The sequence below is a fragment of the Pteropus alecto genome, unplaced genomic scaffold, assembly GCF_000325575.1.
Source record: "Pteropus alecto unplaced genomic scaffold, ASM32557v1 scaffold11, whole genome shotgun sequence".
Classification (NCBI taxonomy): domain Eukaryota; kingdom Metazoa; phylum Chordata; class Mammalia; order Chiroptera; family Pteropodidae; genus Pteropus; species Pteropus alecto.
In genome coordinates this window covers 624,660-646,873 of record NW_006431956.1, presented here as the reverse complement: position 1 = coordinate 646,873, position 22,214 = coordinate 624,660, and the positions used below count along the sequence as shown (strand labels likewise).

At 44.2% G+C, this 22,214-nt stretch overlaps 2 protein-coding genes across 11 annotated transcripts in view; one reads left to right on the top strand and one right to left on the bottom strand.

Annotated features, from left to right (window-relative positions):
- The window catches only part of GDI2 (GDP dissociation inhibitor 2), a 30,230-nt gene extending 27,307 nt beyond the window's left edge, over positions 1-2,923 (top strand). The window contains exons 10-13 of the mRNA XM_025043394.1: positions 1-40; positions 1,540-1,684; positions 1,848-1,902; positions 1,992-2,923. The exon at positions 1-40 is cut by the window's left edge and continues 55 nt beyond it. Coding sequence (XP_024899162.1) covers positions 1-40; positions 1,540-1,684; positions 1,848-1,902; positions 1,992-2,138 — 387 coding nt within the window. The 3' untranslated portion in view covers positions 2,139-2,923. The remainder of the gene's footprint in view (positions 41-1,539; positions 1,685-1,847; positions 1,903-1,991) is intronic.
- A 1,402-nt stretch (positions 2,924-4,325) lies between these two features.
- FAM208B (family with sequence similarity 208 member B) overlaps positions 4,326-22,214 on the bottom strand; it is a 67,021-nt gene continuing 49,132 nt past the window's right edge. For 7 of the 10 annotated variants that reach the window (XM_015585610.2, XM_015585611.2, XM_025043400.1 and 4 more), the window contains 8 exons: positions 20,876-21,305; positions 14,225-18,049; positions 10,228-10,353; positions 9,328-9,481; positions 8,249-8,351; positions 6,096-6,277; positions 5,373-5,487; positions 4,326-5,044 (listed from right to left, as the gene is read on the bottom strand). In XM_015585610.2, coding sequence (XP_015441096.1) covers positions 5,041-5,044; positions 5,373-5,487; positions 6,096-6,277; positions 8,249-8,351; positions 9,328-9,481; positions 10,228-10,353; positions 14,225-18,049; positions 20,876-21,305 — 4,939 coding nt within the window. In that variant the 3' untranslated portion in view covers positions 4,326-5,040. Of the gene's footprint in view, positions 5,045-5,368; positions 5,488-6,095; positions 6,278-8,248; positions 8,352-9,327; positions 9,482-10,227; positions 10,354-14,224; positions 18,050-20,875; positions 21,306-22,214 lie in introns of those variants that run through there. The other 3 variants (XM_006906942.3, XM_025043401.1, XM_006906944.3) reach the window with 1 other exon arrangement.

Sequence of the window (22,214 nt, the reverse complement as noted above, 5' to 3'; positions counted from 1 at the left end):
CAGGTCATCCTCCCACAGAATCAGGTTAATCGCAAGTCGGGTGAGTTTCTAAGATCAGCTATTTGTAGAATTCTGTTGGACATAATTTGCTTTGTTTTACCCCAAATTCGTCATTTTATCTGCTGTTATAGTGAAGCAGCTTTAGATTACACGTGGAAAACAAAACGTGATGGATCCCTTTTAGCTCAGATCCTAAATGACCAACCACACTGAAGGAACAGCTTAGATTAGGAGAGTCCTGCCTCGGGCTCCATGCGCTGCTCTGGGCCCCTGGCTCCTCCTCCTCGGGCTGAGCAGCAGGAGTGGACCCGGCCCCAGCCGTTGCGTGCCGGCCTGTGGGCTTGTGCTTACTAGCGACCTGACTCCACTATTTCGAGCTGATGACGATGCTGCTGTTACGTCATTATTTGTCAACTTAATACTTATATTTGATTTTAGCGGTGTGCTAGAACACAGCTCAAATTCTCTGATAAGATCAGGCTTTAACTCTAAAATCGTAATTCCTCATCTTTGCTTTAACCAGTTGTTTTCATCTACTGGCTTTTCTTGTCTTCTCTTCAGTCGGAAGCCCCAAATTCAGTTTGAGGAGGATTAAAGCTTTAAAGTGGACAGTTAGGAACTATCTGTATTTAATTTTTTTTCCATATAGGAAACAATCTATCTAGAGGATTGTTACTAGAACAGAGACTTAGGTGGAAGTAATCTTTCAGGGCTTCCCAAGCAGAGCCTTGGGTCTGCAAAGGTCTGAGAGGAGAAGGGAACCCAGTGATTATTGTCTGCACTGGAAATGTTGTAGTCGCTTAGGGCATACACACCAACAGGACCTATGGAATTAGAGTTCCTTACAGCAACTCAGCAGCTTACGCTGATTCGTAATTATATTAAATGAATGAGAAATCAGTGCAGAACGTCCCCCCCACTTTATGATGGTTCGATTTAGGATTTTTTGACCTTAACATGATACAAAAGTGGTAACCGCCATTCTGGTTTTCACTTTTAGCACAGTACTGAGTAAGTGGAGACAGTCACCATTTTATTACAAAACAGGCTTTGCGTTAAATGATTTTGCCATTTGGTGTATTAAATACATCTCCACCTAAGATATTGTCCCCCTACCTATGATGGCTTGACAGGATGTACCCGTCCTAAGCCGAGGAGCATCTGTGCCCAATAAACCGTTTCTTAGCCACTCAGAACCTTTCTAACCACAGGGCTTAGTGAAGCAGACGCTCCCGGGACGTTTACTGTGGTTTGCCAGGTTCTCAGTTAACCTGTGATACAGCTGGGAGAGAAAGTCTCGTTTCCAAGTCCAGTGGGTCATTGTCACATAAATGCTTCATCTCTGGTAGGCTAAAAGTCGCTAAATATTTGCATGTTCCGTGTGTGACCCTGCTTGCCTCCACATGCCTAGCACTTAGCTTAGAAGGTACTGTCTATTTCGAGCTATTTTAATTCACTTTGATGAAATACGGGTGAGCCCGAGCGCACGCAGGCCCGGGGTTCGCAGACCTCAGCAGTGAGATGGTGACTCGTTTCCAGACATCTACGTCTGCATGATCTCCTCTGCACACAACGTGGCAGCGCAGGGCAAGTACATCGCCATCGTCAGCACCACCGTGGAGACCAAGGAGCCCGAGAAGGAGATCAGACCCGCTCTGGAGCTCTTGGAACCAATTGAGCAGAAGTAAGTGACGTGTTCGTGTGTACCAGCGGAAACTCCAAGAGCCTTCGGCTGGGCCGTGTGGCGGGGCAGACCCTGCGAGGCCCGGACCGTGCCCCGCATCTCATCTCTACCAGTCCCGTCCTGTGGGGTCAGCGCACCTGCTCACTTAATTCTTTTTCTCCAGATTCGTTAGCATCAGTGACCTGCTCGTACCAAAGGATTTGGGAACAGAGAGCCAGGTGAGCGTGGTGACCTGAAAAGGGTGTCCCCAGGCTCCCCAGGGAGACTCCCCTGAGTGGGCTCATGTCTTTCTCACTTTTACTTCCAGATCTTTATTTCCCGTGCCTATGATGCCACAACTCACTTTGAGACGACCTGTGATGACATTAAGGACATCTATAAGAGAATGACAGGATCAGAGTTTGACTTTGAGGAAATGAAGCGCAAGAAAAATGACATCTATGGGGAAGACTAACAGCGATACATGTTATCTAATTAGGACAAACTTAAAATTTGGCAAATGATTCGTAATGTATGAAATCCATATCGTGAGGCCTGCTTTTGTAACCACAGCGGAGGGCTGCAGAGCACTGCACCAGTCAGTATTCCTCCCCTTTCCGACATCATGTATTAACTCGTTTTCCTGGAGTGGCTATTCAGAATTGGCAGGTGACCACACTCTGTACAGTTTAAGCGATGCTGGCTTTTTTTTCTAGTGATGGATAAATTTAAAAAAAAAAAAAGAAAAGTTGCGATCCTAATACAGGGATCTCGATACAGTATTGTATCTTTTAATCAGCGTAAGCTTTGCAGTTACGTGCTTCTGCTCGGGCCCTGGGTCAGTACCCGGTGCTGACAGATTTGAAACCAAATGTCCCATAACGGGACAGAACCCTGTGGTTTTCTGTATAGCTTACATTTTATGTTCTGTCAGGTATTAAGACAGTGCCATTTAGCGCAGCCACAAGTCTGGTTTATGTGGCCTGAAAATTCTAACCTAACTCCAGACTTTGAGTCATTTTGGAGGAAGCCTGTGTGCAGTGTTTTAACCGAATAACTGATGAGAGCAAAGGGGGACGAAACCTATCATAAAGCAGGTCAATATGTAGAAGCTTCTTTTGTTTCCCAAGTGTGGCTTCTCCAATGGACCAAGCTGTAACGCAGTATCGATTTTACAGAGCCCCTCCTTCAATGATGCCTGTCTCAGAATGGCTCCACATGATTTCTGTACTGCAAAATAAAGCCAAACTCTGGAAACCAGTTCCCTCTCGATTGGTCTGTTTGTGTCCTGAGGTTTAAGAGCCCCGAGCATTGTGCCGACCATGACGCAGCTGTCTGTTTCCTTCAGTAGAGCTGAAGCTGATGCTAGCAGAAATGCCAGAGGGAGGAGTGAGCTCAGTCACACCGTGAAGGTACGAACTTGGAGGATAGAGTCCCCATCTGGCTTCACTGTGAGTAGACCCCTAGTTACACTCAACACACCAGAACCATGAGACTTGGTCTTAGTAGTGGTTGAGAACAAGTATTTTCCACACAACTGCAAGTTATTGCCTTTGATAATTTTGCTTATAGCAGCATTTATAAATGGTCAGGTGGAATAGGTGTTTTAATGTTTTCATGGAACTCATTTACACTGTAGTTAGAAATCGTCTTTAGTACCTCCTTTCACCCTGATAGTTCTAAGCCTCCCTGGATAGGAACCATTTACCTAAGGTGTGACAACTGTATTCTCTTACGGTGAATATCGATTCTTACAGAAGGTAGATCTGTTAAAAGAACTAGGGTAATGAAATGTCTCCAGAGACTGTAACGCCTCCCGGGGCACAAATCACCCCAGTTGAGAATCACGCCTTTGCATGATAAGGTTATCTAAAGTTCCAGCAAGCATTGCCCTCACAATACTTTACATTGTAAACTATTCGTGCAGGCAGATGCACAAGCTGGATTAGTAGTAGGTGGAAAGAAAATATAGTAGGATTTGCATGTTCTTCACTCATGCAAACTGCTTACTGCCGGGCTGATGGGGTACAGAGACGGAAGAGATCACAGTCTAGCCTAGACTCACTGTCTATGGCTTGGTTACATGTAAAACCAGTCATAGAAAAGGTAGTAGGGGAACTGAAAGGTGGCCCTGTGGGCTGGGTGGTGGCAGGCGTTTCAGCTAGGGGAGACGAACATTTGAGGTACAGCCTGCAAGATGAGTGTCAGTTGGACAGCACTTGGCAGGTAGCAATAGGTTAAATGTCTGCTCTTCCTCAGTAATGTCAAATCGGCTCAGTACCGAATATGGCTTATGGTCTTATTATATTCTTATCCCTAGGGTACATTATAAAAATAGGTTTCTAAGCAAAAGCTCGTGTCAATAAAACTCTTTGAGTCCTGCTGAGAAAATAACACGTGAAGTAGAAGAATGGCTTTTGGAAGAAGTTTCTATGTACAGGTCTGACAGCCCCATAGAAAGCACCAGGTGAAAAGTCCCATGAATGTCCTCTTTCTGTAGCTTGCTGCTCAGTGCTCCTGACTTGGGGAGGTCTCTGAGCACTGGGCAGGTCTCTAGGGACCAGAGTGACAGATCAAGGCCAAAGCGACATGAGTGGTAGGGTCCCCCCCGCTGAGACATCTCTATAACTCCACTTTTTTCTATCCAGTCATTGCAGAAACAGTTTTCAGTTGTCTTTATTTAAAAAAAAAAAAAATGGAAACAAATTAGTTAAAAAAAAAAAACCTTTGTTCCAAATAGATACTATGTATCTTACAAACGTTTTTTGCTTGGTTTTACACTTTAAAGATTGTAGAAATTATTTCTAATATAAATATTTCTGCCTCAGAAGAGTTGATTTTGTAGTGCTCTATATACAAAACTGAATAAGTGAAAAATGACAGTTTATAAATTCGTACCACTTAGAAAAAAAGTTTAACTTTATGTAGTGTTGCTTGAATAATAGCAAATAAAACAGTTAAGATTATAGTTTTTATAAAGGTGGTGAAACCTTTAAGAACAGACTCTAACATGCATTACATCTAGGCCTTTTTGACATTAACATGCATAAACAAAGCTGTTGGTTAAAACACTCTGCTACAATTGAGTAAACACGTTTATAAAATTATTTTTAACATTGAGTTCAATAGCTTTCAAGGCATTGTTTAAAATGAAAATAATTTAAAACAAAATATTTAACACTGCAACCCAAAGCTAATGGACAACTAAGGTTGTCACTCTGAATGAAGTCAGACATTTTAGCAGAATATCAAAAACGAAAGCAGGAAAACTTTCTCCCAAGTTGTAAAAGCCTCATGTGTACCTCGAAGTTTTCAAAGAAAAGGGAACATTCGATTTGTAGTTGACATCACTGACGTCTAGGCAAGCTGCAGCTGAATCACCTGGAGAGAGACAAAAATTGATAGTTCTCGGTTACTTCGTTTTAAAGATGGAATTACTATTTTATAAACTGGGTGCAACCTGCTGCGGAAAACTACACACTGTGAGGTCACATTCTCTTGTCTTGGTGATCAGGATTGAGCTACAGTGAGAATGCATGTCATTAACAGAAAATGGGTGATTGATTCAGAGTAGGCTGCCTATTTCCTGATACTTCAGAACATCCCTCCACCCCTAAACATTTTCAGTGTACAACACGATCTGTAAGGTAAAGAACAGTTTTTGGGCAACCACTTCCTCACAGATGGCAGTTAGTAAAAGTGTTCTTACCAATAGCTACTCCTAAATGGAGCTGCAACTTTTTGTATATTTTCAATAAAGCTGTTTACATCTGTAACAAGAATGCCACTATTTTCAAAGACTTCTGTGGAGACAGTAGGCTTTTCTGTAAAAAGAAAAATAACTTTTGGTGAACAATTCATTAATGTACTTTTTAAAACTATAGGGGACACAATGTTATATTAGCTTCAGGAGTACAAACTAGTTATTCAACATTAAAGTACATTTTTGTAAAGTAGCAGGAATCTCTCCCCCTTTGTTAAAAAAAAATCTTGTTGACCCCGTAATACTGTAAATACTGCAGAGGTGTAGAAGGAGTCTGGTTCAAGTGCAGGAAAAGGTTTGAAGTTTTGGGAGCAGCCACCTCGGCGAGGGGGAAGTGGGAGACGCTGAAAACCAGTGAGAAATGACAACTGTAGTCATTCCTTAAATAACTGTTAAAAGCTTGCTTCAGAGTCACATTAAAAAACTAAAGTATAAAATTAAGGACTTGTAGGAGATGATAAAACTTAATAGAAATAGAAAGAAACTGTATTTGAGGACGATGAACTAGACAGAACCTGTGGTCCCCTTTGCCCAGCTAGCAGCCGGTTCCTGGCCACATCCACGTGGCTCAGGGTGCCCAGTGGCTCCACCTGCAAGGACATGTCTAGAGTTGGCCTATTTTTGCATGTGATTGATGAGACTGAAGCAGAACTAAGGCTGTGACTTTACCTGTCAGGAGGACAGCAAACCTGGCTTGGATGTGCTGGGTCTGCAGGTTTAGCAGACATTTCAGATGTTCTGCTTTGGTTGACGATGGAGAGTCACACGGATGATAATGAAGCAATTCAATGATGTTCGCGCTCTGATACAATTTCAGTATTAAGTTCTTCTTATGTGCAGTTGAATCCATTCTGGAAAATCCATAGGAATGTTAAATTTAGGTTCAGTGTATCTTTTCTTGCATTCACGATACTCACACTCCTGAGATCCTTGTTCCCTTTGTTCTTTTCCACGACACACTTGCCTTCCTGTCACGTTCCCTCAAAGCATCACAAGCGAACTTTTGCAAACACAGATTTTAACAAAGGCACAGTCCTCACTGCAAGCAGGAGGGCCACCTACCTGTTCACCCGCCCGGACTTCTGACACTGACTGGGCAAGCCTTTTGGGAATTCAGGGACCTCTAACTGCATTCGCTACTACACAGCAGTGGTTCCAAATCTTTTCTCTTCAAAACCTCTTTTCTATACTTCTCATTAAAATCATCTAACATAATTTTTCCTTAATTTCTCACCGTCCTTGTTAACTACCCATCTTTTTTTCTTCCTCTTTCAGAGGAAAATGTTTGACTTTTAGGCAACTCTGCCTCTGCTCTTCAGTCCATCTGTCCTGCACTCACGTTCCTCCCTGCTGGAGGTCACACAGGTCCCCGCCACTCCAGTGACAGGCAGTACCCACATCATGTGAATTCCCTTCCAGGCTTTATTTTTTGTATATACTGGTTTATGATTGGCATCACTGTACAGCTTTAAGATACCAACTGTTCTATGTTACATTTTCTGTGACTAAATAGAAACTACATGCTTCTATTTCCTGTGTCAAGTTCTGTGGCATTATTTTACATATCTGTCTCTATCTGCTTAGTCCATATATCTGTTTCTTATATTTGCCTAGAGATGAAGTTGAGGCTGGTTTTGTAGTTACCGATAACCACCCATCGCTAAAACCTTTGGAGAAATAGTGGTTTTTAAAACCTAAGGTTGGTTTTAGTTTTAGATAAATTCCCCAAAGGTCAGAAGATGCGATGAGCTCCCGTCAGGCCAGACCAGCATGGCGTGAAGAGCACACTGCAGTGCCAGCCGTGGTGGAAGGATTTCTGTCTACCCAAAGTTTTACAAATGCCAAATTCATTTCTCCTTGCTCATAGGTGTGCTGTGGCATCTCGTTGGTGCTTTAATTTGCTTGTCATTATTCTTGAACTGCTAGCTACCTAGGTCGTGGTTACAGCCTTAGACCCTGTCACCTCCTGGCTGCCCTGTCCCAGTGTCCCTCCCCTCCCTGAGTAGTCTTCCCTGAACTTGTAAGCCGTCTTTCAAGACCTTGTGCACTTGCGCTACGCACACTTCAGTCTGCTCTCCTTGGGAGACGGCTGCGTGGGGAAAGGTCTGTCATCTGAGAGACGCACACTGTGGGGGACAGGCCCAGCTTCCAGACTGACTGACTCCACGTCCCACCCGAGTCAGGCCTGTTGTCCTCTGTGTGCCAGTCCTACAAGTTAAGTGGGGCGAGCCACGGACCTCCCCTGCACAGTTAGAACAAGATGAGCAACACTAAATAAACCACCTCAAGTGCCCAAGGCAGGCATTTAGCAAACCTCTGCTGTGGAAAAGCCCGCCTGCCCAGCTCTCTACAGCCAAGGAATCAATCAGGACTGTTCTTCTAAAAATACTGTTAATTTTATTCTGTACATTTAAAGTGGTCTGCCTCCTGATACTCTAAGGGTAAAATTCATTTAAAGCTATACTCTCATCTCAGTGTTTCCTTCTGTTTCTGATGCCTTAAAGAGCATTAAATGTAGCAAGGGGCCGGTTCGTTTTATTTTTTAAAAGTTCACAGCAGTGGGGCCTGAACTTAACCCTGGGACATTTTAGGGACTTCTCTGCTTCTGCTGGTCTAGACGCAGCTACTCAAAGCCTGGGTGGGCCTCAAACTCTCGCTGATGTTTACAACACACTGAAAGCTCTGCTATGGAACCAAAACCCAAACCAGCAGATCTAAACTGTGTGTGACGCGAATGGCTTCCATCCCACATGCCCCAGCGCTGATAGTCCAGGGCACAGCCACCATTTCTGGGTGAGGCCCATGGCGTCCCCACCGCTTACCTGACATCTTTTAGCTTCTTATTTTCCCTGTAGTGAAGCAGCCACTTCCACCTGCCATTTCCATTTAGTTTCTCCAGGACCTTTACAATTTCCTTCAGTTGAACTACAGAATGAAAAGTGTATTTTAAGGTTTGTGGCTTGTCTAGTCAAAGCCCAGAAATTATTCCTTGTAAAGAACAAGAGCCCAGGTGAATGCACACCACTGCTGTCTTGTGTGTAGCTGGCAGAATCCCCCCGCACTCATGTGGCCCCAATCAGCCCTAACGACCTGCAGTACAGACCCAGAGCCCCGCGATGACCAGCACTGATGCTCTCAACATGGTACAGATGTTACACGGCCAAAGTCTAGGTTTCTTAATACATATCTACAAATACTTCGCAGTTCCGGTGTCTGTGCAGAATCCGTGCCGCTTAGCTTCTAGCCCAGAAGTGGCATCCAGGGAGTTTAAGGTGGTCAGGGCCACAGGGTGGGCTTGACCATACACGAAAGCGTCTGTCCTGGGCTCTGACATGCAAAGGAACTGCACAGGGCCCTCTGCACCGCCTGTCCTCCCAGTGTAACGGAAACGGCCCCCACACACACAGGTCCCCAGCCTCCGGCTGACTGCGAACAACGCTGCTGTGAACTGCTCAGGTCAAGTTAAGTGGGTGCCAGAGTTCACACCCACGCTGTTCGAGCGTCAACTCCAGGGCTGTTCAAGCAGATAAACGTTGAGCAGCCGTTTCTGTAGATTTCCCCGCTATTGACACGATGGCATGTGCGACGGCAACAAATGGGGATGAGCTGATTCTAAACAAAAAACTAAGAGTGGATTTGGCAAGTGAAGGGGTCAGATACAAGTCTCAAATTTGTATGACCAGGACTTCAGCCACATTCCCAAGGGAAGCATGGGACCGGGGTGGTGGCGAAGACCCCTGTAAAATGAGGCTGAGAGCTCGGGAGGTGCCTGGCCCAGCTTTCAAGAGATGGGGACCGATAATGAATCGATAATTTCTCTCTGGAAATGATATTTGGGTCACTAGTTGAGACACTGATCGGACTAGATTCCAAAGAAAAGAAAGGAAATTAAAAGACCAACCTAATGTTAAAGTTTCTAATACTCCGTCATCTGACACCACAAAGCCGCCTGTCCGAAACAGCTCTTGGTAGGTGTGACTGAGAACATCTTCAGGGCTGTCTACTCCAGCGAAGGTGACACTGGGAAAATGCTTCAGCTTCAGCAAAGAAGGAATCTGTTAACAATAAAAGGATCCCCTACTGAAAACAGGCTCACTGGGTCGTTTTTGTCAGTTTTATCTGAGAGTTTCAAGATTCAGGAACAGCCAAAAATACCTTTAACCTGGATGACTGATGGGTAATTCTGCCACATGTAAGGAATATAACTCAGTTCACCAGTGCTGCAAACTCATTAGAATTAGTTAATTACAAAATGGTCTCTACAACTCCAGCGGTTGGAGACAGTGAGAAGGAACAGTATGCGTCAGGTTTGGGGGACCTGTAATCAGACAGGTAACAAACTCACCCCATCGTGCTGTCCCAGCTTCTGCTGGTGCCAGAGCTAGAGGTCTGGGTTAGGTGCTGCCTCCTGCCGCAGGGGTGTGCACCCAGCCTGCGTCCGCAAGGCAGGCAGATCTTGGGAGAAGCAACTACTTGTATACGACTGATAGGTAAATAGTCACGACTCCTTTTAAAGATTACTGTTAGATGAAAATTTACCCATATCTCTTTTTTACAGTCTCCCTTAGTTCATATGAAAATTTTCTTAACTCTGAAACATATTTTGCCCCATCAATACCTTGGCTGTGACCATTACAGTATCCTATCGCACATCTCAACCCCGTTACCTTCCCAGTTAGGGTCAGTAGTATTGGGTTTTAACTTCTTCCCTAGATAAAAAAGGCAGTGACGAGTCTGATAACTGAATGGCATTAAATGCCTGTCATACATGTCTTTGTAAGAAAGATATTTTCAAACCTACTTGATGTAGATGTGATGCGATATCTTCATTTCTGATGATGACCATGAGCGTGTCATGCTCTCTGTGAAAAGCCTGACAGAAATGCTGAGGTTCCATTTCTGTGTGGCCTCCTTTCCTCAGGAGCGTCTGAAAGATTTACAAGGAGCAGTCACTGAGAAGGGTGCTGGCACAGTGACCTTCGTGGTTCACTGAGGACATCGGGAGGCACACCGTTTACAACAGGCCAGCACGAGCCGCAGTTTGACTCCCAGGCTCTCACCCGTGGAACAAACGACTCCTCGATGTTAGGCACAGTTGGGTGTACAAGTTTATTTCAAAGGCAACAAATCACTTTATAATAAATCTTTTACATCCATAAAGTATCAAAGGCTGATTCTTTTTAAACATCAAACTAATATGAGTCTCACCCTCTTCAAGGGAATTACCTTGGGGATGCAGAGATATACTCTAAAAATGCCACCTCCAGTCAAGACGTTTCTAGGACTCTTGAAAATATACCCAAACAGTTAAGCATTACTTCGAGTATCATTAAGGGGACAGGTTCGGGGAGCGCCCCCAGACGAGCGGGGGCGAGCGGGGGTGTGCAGGGCTGTAGGATCTGCTCTGCTGTAGCTACTCTGTTTCAGGGGAGGGGACGGAGGGGGAGGGGAAGCTCACACAGTTAAAGGCACTCCTTAACCCGGTCCTCCCTCTGTCCGAAGGATTCTGGAGGTTTCCATCGCACACTGTGATGTTCCTACTTAAGCCAATATTTCCTTTATAAAAATACTGTTGCTTTGATCAGTCTCCCCTGGATTTCAAAACAACTCAAATTTTGACTTTCAATTCACTTGAAATGTATGGCAGTGCATTTTCAAAGGCATTCCTACAGGAAAGACTGCTTTGAACAGAGCCCACTAAAATATCTTAACATAAACCTTTAGCCCTCGCTTATTTTACTAATAAACTACTTGAATGAATACATTTTGTCATGTGCAGTATTTTCATCCAATGCTGCGGTGGTCTGGGCACTGTCAAGCACTCTGAATTTTGACAATAACAAAGGACCTCAGATCTTCATCTCACCAATACTCGGGGCCTGGCATCCTGTCACCAACAAACACATCAGGGATCTCCAGGATGGGAGAACTACAGGGACAGTTTTCTGAGCTTTTAAAAATGTTTTGCCTGACAGCACTTTATTCCCATTTTATGATGTGTCCACTTTCTCACTTGCAGATTAGTTATATCTTCACACAAAATTTGTTCTTTTCGATTGTAAATAGTGTCCTCATGGTAAAATACAATGAAACAATGCATTCACCATGGAAACAAACAGGGTATCTACCAGTACTGCTATCGTAATAAACACGACAGCTATGACCTCCTACGTGAAAACCAGTATCATCTGCTCGGTAAAGGGTGTGAGAACAAAGATACTGCATTATTGCTTTTGAGAAGATGGAAGCAAAAAGAAATCAAGTATTCTGTGGCAAAATGGGCACGGCCGTGACGCTAACCCAGTCTACCCCTGCCTTACTGTAGCACACGTCAGGGTGCAGGATATATATATATCCTTAAGCAAAAAAAAGAAAACTTTAATTCAAGGTAAAAAGGAAACTCATTTCCATGTTACTTTGGAGGCCGAGCACCTTCAAAAAGACTGAAGACCGTCTAATGCTTTTTCAACTACACCGCTTACCAGTGTGGAAACTGGAACAAAAACAGGCGGGGGGTAATAAGGACACAGATCTGGAACCATTTATGAAGAACCTTAGAGAACAAAAGAATCCTCGATAGGGAAAATATTGTTACACAAAAATAAGACTCCAAAAATTTGGAAAACTTTGAATATTTTAAAATGACGTTTGAATAATATAAACTAGGAGCCATCATTCATCTTAGGGAAGAGTGTGTGCTGACCAGCAACGACAGTGACCAGTTAAAGTCTGTTATCTGTCATTCTTCCAACCCACGTCCCACACTAGCTGAGCGCTCGCACCGAAATGCAAACTTGTGATTCCCCTTTTAGAAATTACTTTTCAGAGCCTCCTCCCCAAGGACCTCAGGACAGTGAATGCCTTAGCGTGACCTCTGTAAGGCCCTTCCAGCTGCAGGGCCCTTCCTGAGGGCGCACGCAGCCCTCCTCACTGGGTCCGGGGTTCCCCTCTAACCCTGAGGGAACCCCTCGGGCCCCTTGGGCTGGATCCGCACCTGTGCCATGTCCACTGCACCCTCCACACCTAGACCCTCATGTTCCTCCTCCTCCTCCTCCTCTAAGGTGCTGTCTGTGACAACTGTCACTCTCATCAGCAGCAGAGACGTGGCGTGGGGGCCGGCTTCCTGGGGAGTCCAGGGCAAACATGCTGGGGCACTATGGGCCGGAGATGGGCGTGCTCCCACTTTGTTTTTTAAACATGAACACAAAAACAGAAGTTTATGTTCACCACATACACATGTTGACTGGTTTTGTTTGCTGGGAGGACAAACGCAGTGCCACTGAGTTTACCCACAGCCCAGTCTTAATTCCAAGCGCTATTCACTAAAAATGATCACAGCTCCTTGACTTCAAGGCTGAGACAGGGAATATGGAAGATAAGCCTGTACCATCACATTGCACCATAAAGGAGGAACGTGTCCAAGAATTATGGGGATTTGTCAAAAGGACGCAGAAGCCAGCTTGAAGGAACTCGCACGAGCTGGGTCTGAGCTTTAATACGAATAATGAAGGACCAGATGGTAACTCTGAGTAAATCCATACGGAACATGGGTCTGCACTGACGTAAAACATGCAGATGAACAAATGGAAGAGAAGGGAACATTCCACCCCACAGGAGAATGCCAACTAATAAACATACAAGGAGTGATGGAATCAGAACACCGCCCTGTGGCAACCATGACAGTAGTAATAAGCACTTTGGCCAGGAGTCAGCTGTGAAGCCTGGTGGGCGAGTCTCACCAGGAAGTGGACATCTACAAGTCCCTCTGTGCCTCCACTAGCCTCCACTTGCTAGTAACCACGCCGCGCTTACTGACTGGACTCTGGAGGGCCTAGCAGGAACCATCTGAGCCAAGTGAGAAATACTCACGGACCAGGAATGCGACACACAGACAAGCAGTCGACGTGTGATGCTGGACCGACGGGGATCTGTGCGCCGGACAGGCACAGTGCATCAACGCTCACGTCCCAATTTTCAGGGCTGTACTATGACCCCATGTGCGTGTCCCTGCACACAGTGCCCCTCAACGCAGAGGGGCGGTGCGTCACCTCACCCGAAGGTAACGAGCACTCAGGTTTGAAGGGGTGATGGGGTGTCGTGTCCACAACATGTTTTAAAATGGTTCAGAAAAGTGAGGTATCTGGGAAAAGGGTATCACTTCTGCAATCTTTAACCCTATATTTTAACTTATAATTTAAATTTTATATATGTGAAATTATATTTTAAAAGTTAAAACAGGAGAGGATGCTGTCTTTTTCAAAAGTAGAAGAAAAAATCCTGAAAGGATAAAATGAGGAAGCTAATGATGAATCCAGACAGATCTGGCTCCTACCGAGTTAGAATTTTACCACAGTTACATCATCTCGAAGACCATGTTCTCAGCAGAATATCAGTTATCCTAATAGTCGATAATAAAAATACACATCCAAAACCAAAAGAGGTCCCTCTCAACTATCTAAACTAATGAAGGAACACGGGTAACAATTTTTAAAAATCTGAATTTTACCTTTGGAACATGTTTGTATTTACATTTGAAGTTGAGTATGTCTGTACTGGTAACTTTTTGTGAAAATTAGTCACCGCGTTAATTCTGGAACGTCATACATATCTTTGAGTAGAACGCTGATGGCAGATCCCTGTCAGCCTCACATTTAGTGTGCAGATAAAGACTGGGCTGGGAAACCCAAATACTGCTTCATTATCATTTCTTTCTGAAGCCAAGAATGCTCAATTCATTTTAAAATAAAAGTAGACAGCAATGAAAATAATAACACTCTCAGGAAAATCTGGCAGCTTACCTTTGTTCTCACAAAGAAGGACTTGTCCTCCGTCTCAACGAGGTAGAACAGGAAGGGGCTTTTGCAAGCGTCTTTCACGACACTTTTCAGTTTGATGTGCAGGCTGGCACACAAGTCCGTGATCATGTCTTCGTAGGAGGCTGACCTTCTTGGGGAAGATGAGTACAACTCTTGAGATGCGGCTTCTCGAGAAGCAACATTTGACTCTTTATCTTGGAAGACGACCGGGCTGCGATTCATCATCACCTTGTTGAATTCTGCATACTCGCTGAGGATGAGTGCGATGTCGCTCCGGGACTCTTTCAAAGTGCTGTTGTACTTCAGTTTGTTGAGGTGGCATGAAACAGCCTGACTTCTTTCAGAACCTGTCAGATGATTTCTACCGTGGCCACCTCTCTCCTTCCAAAAGGAAGATGTGTCCGAGCTGCTGGGCATGTGGCCTCTCAAGTGCTGACTCTGCTGTCTGGCATCCGAGTGCACGACTGTTATCACAAGGGGACTTCTGCTCCGGGATGCAGGATACAGAACTGGGGCCTCGGGTACACGTGTCAAAGGGAACGCTCCAGCAGCAATGTGTAGAGGTGACCCCTTCAGAAAGCCGCTGCTGGAAGAGGCAGGACGCTGAGAATCCCCATTCTTCACAATCTGTTTTAGTTTATGTTCAAAACGCAGATATTCCAGATCTAAAGTGTTCTGGGTAAGGTCATCTGCCATCCGCCAAGGATCTGTCCAAGAGCTGAGCAAGCCGCCGTGTGCAGTGAAGCTGGGGTGCCACTTTGGGTAGTGCAGCGTCCTCCTGGTCTCTCTGAGCTCCTTACTTACTTTAAAGTTAGCGTAAGTCCTGGGGATGCCGTGGCAATCCCTGATTTGGACGTAACGCGGCACACACTGACCTTCTTTCTTCAATCCGACGGACCAGTTTCTGGGAGGTACGCTGGTCTCCAGCCCTGGGCCTCGGTTAGAGTAGCCCCAGCTTTCATTATCACTGTTATTTAGGCTCAGGAAAGAGTCATAACCATCTTTTGAAGCCGCTTTCTTCTTGGTGTGAGTACACCGCGAAGTGCAGGAACCCTCCATATCTAACTGGAGACTTCCGCACTCACCAGGAATGTCTTGATCGGAGCCTCCGGAAAGGGGTTCATAAGGGATATGGGGATTCGCAATGATACCCACGTCCCCACCCGGCGCTGCAGGGTCCTCGGCCCTGAGCCCCTCACCAACGGTCTTGTCTTCCACCTGCTCTTCAGAGACTCCACAAACAAGAGGGGTACAAGATCTGGCACCAAAAGTAGCAGGAGGCTCTTTCTTGGCATTTTCACTGTTGACGGCTGTATTTTGGTAAGGACCAGCATGGAAACACACGGGGAAAAGCCCGCCATTCACCACATCTTCTGTTCCACATGTCAACACATCCTGCGGCACGTGCATGGTCTCCTGCTTGCCTTCTGGAGGGGTGTTTGACTGAGAGCCGACACCTCCTACATCCATGGCTTTTTCATGTAGCTCAGCTTCAGGCTCACTATTAAGCAAACTGGCCATCCTGACTGACAGTTCCTGTGTCTGAAACCCCGTCCCTGTGTTACTGGGTCTCGTACAATGGGTTACAGCAGCGCCCCCTGAGGAAGAAGCCAGTGTGGGGGTCTCTGAGTGCACGTATGCCTGCGTAACACCTCCCATGACCACGGCACAGCTCAGGGGCTGAGCCTGCAGGCCACTGCCTTCATCTGCTGCCACAGCACTGCTAAAGGGACTTTTCTTAATGCTTTTAGGGCTTGTCTGTTTTAATGGCACATGCACTATACCACTGGGAGCGGCTGTAGAAACAAACGTGTCAGCCAAAGACTTATTTTCCACAATCTTTCTAGAACTAAATGGAGGCTCACTGGTGTCCCAGGCAAGGCGCTTTAAGTCTGAATGTCTGTTCTCTATACTAACTGGCTGCAATGGATTTCCCGATGTTACCAGTTTTTCTAGCGAAGTCTTTAAGTCAGTTCCAAAACTAGCCACTGAGGCAGGCTGGGTTAACTCTGTACCACAGCACGGCACCTGTTCTGAGAAAGAGAAAGCCTCGTCATGCTCACTGGGGACAATTTCCTCAGTTACTCTACCCAGGAGAGTCAAAGGTCTCTCTCTTCTTCCTGGGTGATCATTGAACACGAGAGGCATTTCGGCAGAAAGCTTCACTTGTTGAACCCAAGCTAAGTTATCTTGTCCCACGGGGTGGGCGGGACCAACAAAAGGATGTTCCTTGTCTGTGACGGCCAAATCCACTGACTCGACCTGGGAGAACGTATCACTTTTCTCACATTGTGAGTCAGGGCGCTTTAAACTGCGTGGGGACACAACCTGAGACGGCAGTGCTGCTTCTACTGGCACCTGGGGATCAGGACTAGACGCTGGTGACACTTCTTCAATTAAAGACCCAAAGGGAAAGTCCGAGGTGATGTTAACCTCCTCTGCAACCTCAAGGGCACAAGCCCCTTTAGGGAGCACTAAAGTCAGCGCCCGGAAGCGGTCACCTTCTCTGTCCTCACTCTCTGACCCTGTGGGAAGCACTGGTGCATAGTCAGCAGAATTCACTTCTCCGTTTTCTGTGAAAGCCACCCTTTCTGACTCGATTATGTCTTCATCCACATCCTGGAGCTGTAACTTTGATAAGAGGGCCTCCTGGTGTTGCTCTATTTCACCAGCTGGCATTTCTCCTCTGGGACTTGTAGGTGGTGACATTGTGAGAGTTAGGTCGATGTCAGAATCGTCCTCTAACTCTAGGCTGACTTCCTCTCCACTTATGGATAGGTTGGTTGGTTTGGTAAACACTGAATTACAAGATTTAAAATTCCCATTTTCACTGTTTAGACCACTCTCGTCACTCTTTACTTCTAAAGAGCCATCTGATGTACTACTTCTTGATGGAATGCAGTTAAAGGAGTAATTTTTTTCTAAGGTGGCAGAGGCTGCTGATGAGGCTTCTTCAACCTGTGATGGCTCCATAATCTCTTCTGAAGATACGCTAAAGAGACGCTCAGGCTGCGGGAAAAATTCCTGAGAGAGTTTTACTTCTTCTCTGGGCAATGAATGATGAGAACTCTTAACTAGTGGCAAGGCCTCCTCCACCACCAAATCTTCAGACGACGGTGGTGAGCCCGGAACAGGGATCTCTCTGCGTAATGAGCACGTTTCCTTAGCAAGCGTCTCTCCACTCCCTGCAGAGGCATGGTGGCACTGAGCACCATTCTGCCCTGAGGCTGCTAGAGAAGAAATGTCCGTAAGACTGTGTGTCTCTGCCCTTTCAAATGTGGGTCCCGGATGTTTAAGACTTGTAGCAGGTGACACTTGTTTCACTGACTCCACGTTAAAGGATGTAGGTTTACCAGTTCTATTCACGACTTCTGTTTGTACTGGTGAACAGGCATTCTTTTCAAAGGTGACAGTAACTGGTTCCAGATTAAGCATTACATAACCCCCCATATCGTCCTTCCTTTCCAGTGAAGGCTGACATTCTTTGTTTATGGGGCTGCCATGCTGGGTAAGTCCCTGTAAATCACTTGTTTTTGCTTGTACTGTTGCATGAAAAATGTCAGCTTTGCTTTCAAGGGTGCTATACACAGACTTCTGACAAATCATTGACTGACTGCTGATCCCATCACAAGTCTTGGTGAATGTGGTTTGCGTGACCGTATCATTATAAGAAGTCACTCCTGTGCTATCGAGTGGCTCAAAGGTTTTACCTTCACTGGGAATAGAAGGTCCATTCGTTTGGATACTTCCAGTAGCAGAAAGCACAAGTTTATCTGATGATTCTTGTTCGGCTTTTCCCTCAATTATCTGAAGTGACAAAAGTAAAATAAATAAATTAAAAAAAAAAATCAAAAGTCAAACATTTTTTTAAACATTTACATAAACGAAGAACAGAATAGACGAGGATTCATTTTAGTCTGTTCTTTTGAATCTTCTATCTTTTTAAACAGGCTTAAAATAATCCCCAAATAGGTATTTGTTTTCTTTAAATGTACAACACACAGACGAGAGCTCTAAAACTTTCTAACTGCACAGCCTATGTTTCTTAATGGACTTTTGGGAAGCAAAGTGGCTAGACCACTGACAATTTAAAGACTTGAAAATGCAGCCTGTTTACTAAGTACCATCACTTAATTCAGAAATGCAGCTCTAGAGAAAAAGTACTCAATTAATTTTGTTTTTAGTAAAAGACAATTTTTAAAGCCAAGAACAACATTTTAAATACCAGCTTTCAATTAGACGAAATATAATACACTGTCATCTGGAATTTTCCCATAACGAAACAGATTAATCACTATCTCCTGTACTCAGAAGACAATGATTAGCAGTTTTCCCATGGTATCAATCTCCATTTTAGTAAATAAAACTCCCTTATCCCTTAGACATATTATTTGCTTATAACTGGAGATCATTTCTCCCACTGTAATGCCTCCTACTCAACAGAGCACATGAAAAGGAAGTATAGTTTGCATGAATAAACTAAACCAAACAGGCTGGTGGGGAATGTGGATTTAGGTTAAAAACTAGCAGAAATATCTCTGGGTAATTTTGATAACCTCATAAACAGGTTTTTGTTTTGTTTTTAAAAAAAATCTGAAGCATGGTCTTGTCCAGAATGTGGTAAAATGGGTTGTTTATACAACTGGCTACACATCTTTAATTTTTGGAACATCACGGTCACAGATTTCCTTCCATGTCTTGAGACAATCATGTTGGAAGTCAGGACCTATGTTTCAAATCTCATTAAAAACCCTTTTGTCTTAACCAAAGACACGAAGCTGAGTAACAGGGTGGAGCTGAGACTCAGTGTTTTAAGAGGACACGACTGGCCAGGCACAAAGCACAGAAATGTCTTGATGGTAAGTCTTTCTGAGCTCTTTCGTGTGACCACCCGCCGCCATCACTCCATGGCTGTTAATGTTTGACCACAGTCCTGAATCTCACCACACCCATGGGCTTAACGAAATGCAAATCATGATAATGTTCTTATATTTAGACTGATACATATTTTTTTTTACTACAGGTGAAGTGTGATGTTTCTAAAATAATGCTAAATTCAACACTTAAAAGGTCATTTAAAAGAATGCTGAATTAAACACATGACTAACGCAACACGCTATTGGTTTCTAACGCCCAGTGTTGGAATTCTTTTCACACCCGGTATGCTCGCCTGTGGAACAAGGGCGTGGCACAGCACGTGTGCGCGCCTTTGAAGTATAGGCACAGCAGCCAAGAAGGTGGGAAAAAATTTTAAGTATATGCTATAGAAATTTTTAGGAATCATTTATTACTCTACCTTCCTACTTGATACTCTATTTTCACATGATTCTTGAACAAGATCACTCCTAAAATACTGATGATAGTTAATTATATATTACCACAACCAAAGATACTTTGTAAGAAACCAGTATATATGTAATAATCAAAATCAGCCTGACGAAACTATATTTTCTTATTCTGAAGTAGTAATTCTTAACTGGATTTTATGTATGTCAAGAATCAGATGAAATTTATGAACCTCATCAGGAGAAAAACCACATATATTCATGCATACGATATATGTATACACACATAAACACACATATGTATATATATACATACATGCACATGCACACAGAACTTGACACTGGGAAACATCTACATTTGAATCCTGGCTCGACAATTACTAACTACGTGACTTCAGGCAATTTCTGTACTTCTCCATGCCTCAGTTTCCCTGTGAGAGGGGGAGGGATGGCCTCGCTGCCCTGGGCCGTGGGAGGATGGGCTGGGGTAAGCGAGCGGAGGGCTCAGGCCTCTCCCTGGCTGCGGTGCCCCAACCGTCTTCATTACGATGAGACAGACACAGAGCCTGTGAGGATCACCCCTGAACAGGCGAATCCCCAAGTGACCCAGGCACGGCATGTCTACCCAATGTGAAGACAGGCACTATAGGCACCCAAACCCATGCAAAATTATTCTGGGATAAATCTGAGCCAAAAGCTTAAAAAGGCAGCTATTTTGTCGATCCATTTACTTAAAATCTTGATACAACTTTTTTATTTGCTCCAGTTAAAATCTGATTATCTGGCCTGGCTAAACATCGTCTGAAAACAACAGAATGAAACAAAATGTATTTTCTATATTTATAAATAGTTATCTATAGACCTGTGAAAGGTCCGGCATTTCACTTACTGGTCTAGTATGTTTTAAAAAGAATCTTAATATATTCTAGTTTAAGGTTTATCAAAGATTTCTAATATTTATTACTACATCTGATCCTTAAACACTATTCTAGGTAAGACATAAGGGGTATTAATCGCCTCTTTGATAGGAAAAATAAGCTCAGTGAGAACAGGTAATTTGCCTCATATTATACAACAAATAAGTGACACCATCATGGTTGGCCCCCAGATCATCTGACCGCCATGATTTTTTCCTGCTTCTGTTTCTTCAGTCAGGACAGTAGATAAGCTCCACCTGCAGACAACTGGGAGGGATACTTATGAAAACTGGCATTACAGATATTTAGAAAGCTACAGAATCCACTTTCCTAGAAGAAATTAATGCCTTGTTTTGAATGTGATTTTACATACAAAGAAAAAAAGTTCTTCAAAAATAATGTCACGATTTACAATATTCAGCTTTACTTACCTCGTTATTATAAGAACAGACGAAATTCTGGCTTTCTGGTGTACCTGGATGACCCTCTCTTGCAAAAATTTCTTTCTGTTCATTCTGTACCCAGAGTTCCAAGCCTTCTGCAGGATGCGGTTTAATGAAAGGAAGCAAGGAGTCGGTGTCAGGGAAGGACGCTTCGGCACTATGACCTCTAGGGGCTCCCTTCGTCTCCAGCAGAGGGTCTACAGAACACCTGTCCACACCGGGGGAATCTTCAATTTCACTGAATTCAAAAGAGTCTATTGTGCTATTTATAGACACAAATTTGGCAGGGTTACTGTGTTCTACCACTTTTCGGGATGATCGTATGACTTTGTTTTGATTGCTGTAAAACAGAGCCACCCACATATGAAGTAAAAGCTTCACTTCTTCCACATTATCAGGTATATCCGTGTTCCAGGGCCTGAGATTTGGAAGGAAGAACACACAAAAATCACTGAAAATGGTTATTTCGGTTGATTCTCTTATCATAAGCAAGTGTCTTCAATATTAACCTTAGTTTTTGTGTTCATTTTTATTTGAAAAATTACACAAACATGATACAATGAATAAGATGAAGTTGATTTAACAAATAATCACAATGAATCCAACCCACTTATTTTACCAACCTACTTACGAGACAGAAACTGAAAAGCAAAGCTTTATGTGACTATCAAATCACAAAACCCGGTAAGTGACAGAACAATGAATGGAACATAGCTCCCCCAAGTCCCAGTCTGGAATTGTTCTATAACGAGCAAACTCTCCTGGACACAATTCAAGTATTACGTAGATAATGGTTTCAGCAACTGCCCAAACTCTCATCTCCTTGCTTCGGCGAAGACTGGCTCATTTCTACTCTCGTGTCTCTCTTCTAGCAGTTGGGAAAGTCTGAAGATTAAACATCTCTATGGGCAATTCAGCAGAACTCTGTTCCTTTCAGATTACAGTTCCTGAAAATTTCCTGAAGCCAAAAGGGGACAGAGAAAACACACCTGGCCACCTTCAGAGAGCTGGAGCAGGATGTGTCACAGGTGACGGAGCTGGGCTGCAGTTAAACAGGGTTATGGCTCAGGGAATGACTCTCAGAGTAGATGGGGACCTAAGTATGTACTCTTATGAGTGTGAGCTCGTAACTGGAGCAAGGAAAGAAGTCTGACACAATTTAGTCACTCACAAGTGAAATATTCTAGCAATAGGTAGCTCAGTGGCATTTCACACAGCTAATGCTTTCTGCTGATAGTAATGGTTACCATTTATTAGTGTGTGCCGGTCACTGTGCAAAACCCTTATGTACGGAACCACCTCACACTGTAGCTACTACTAAACTCGC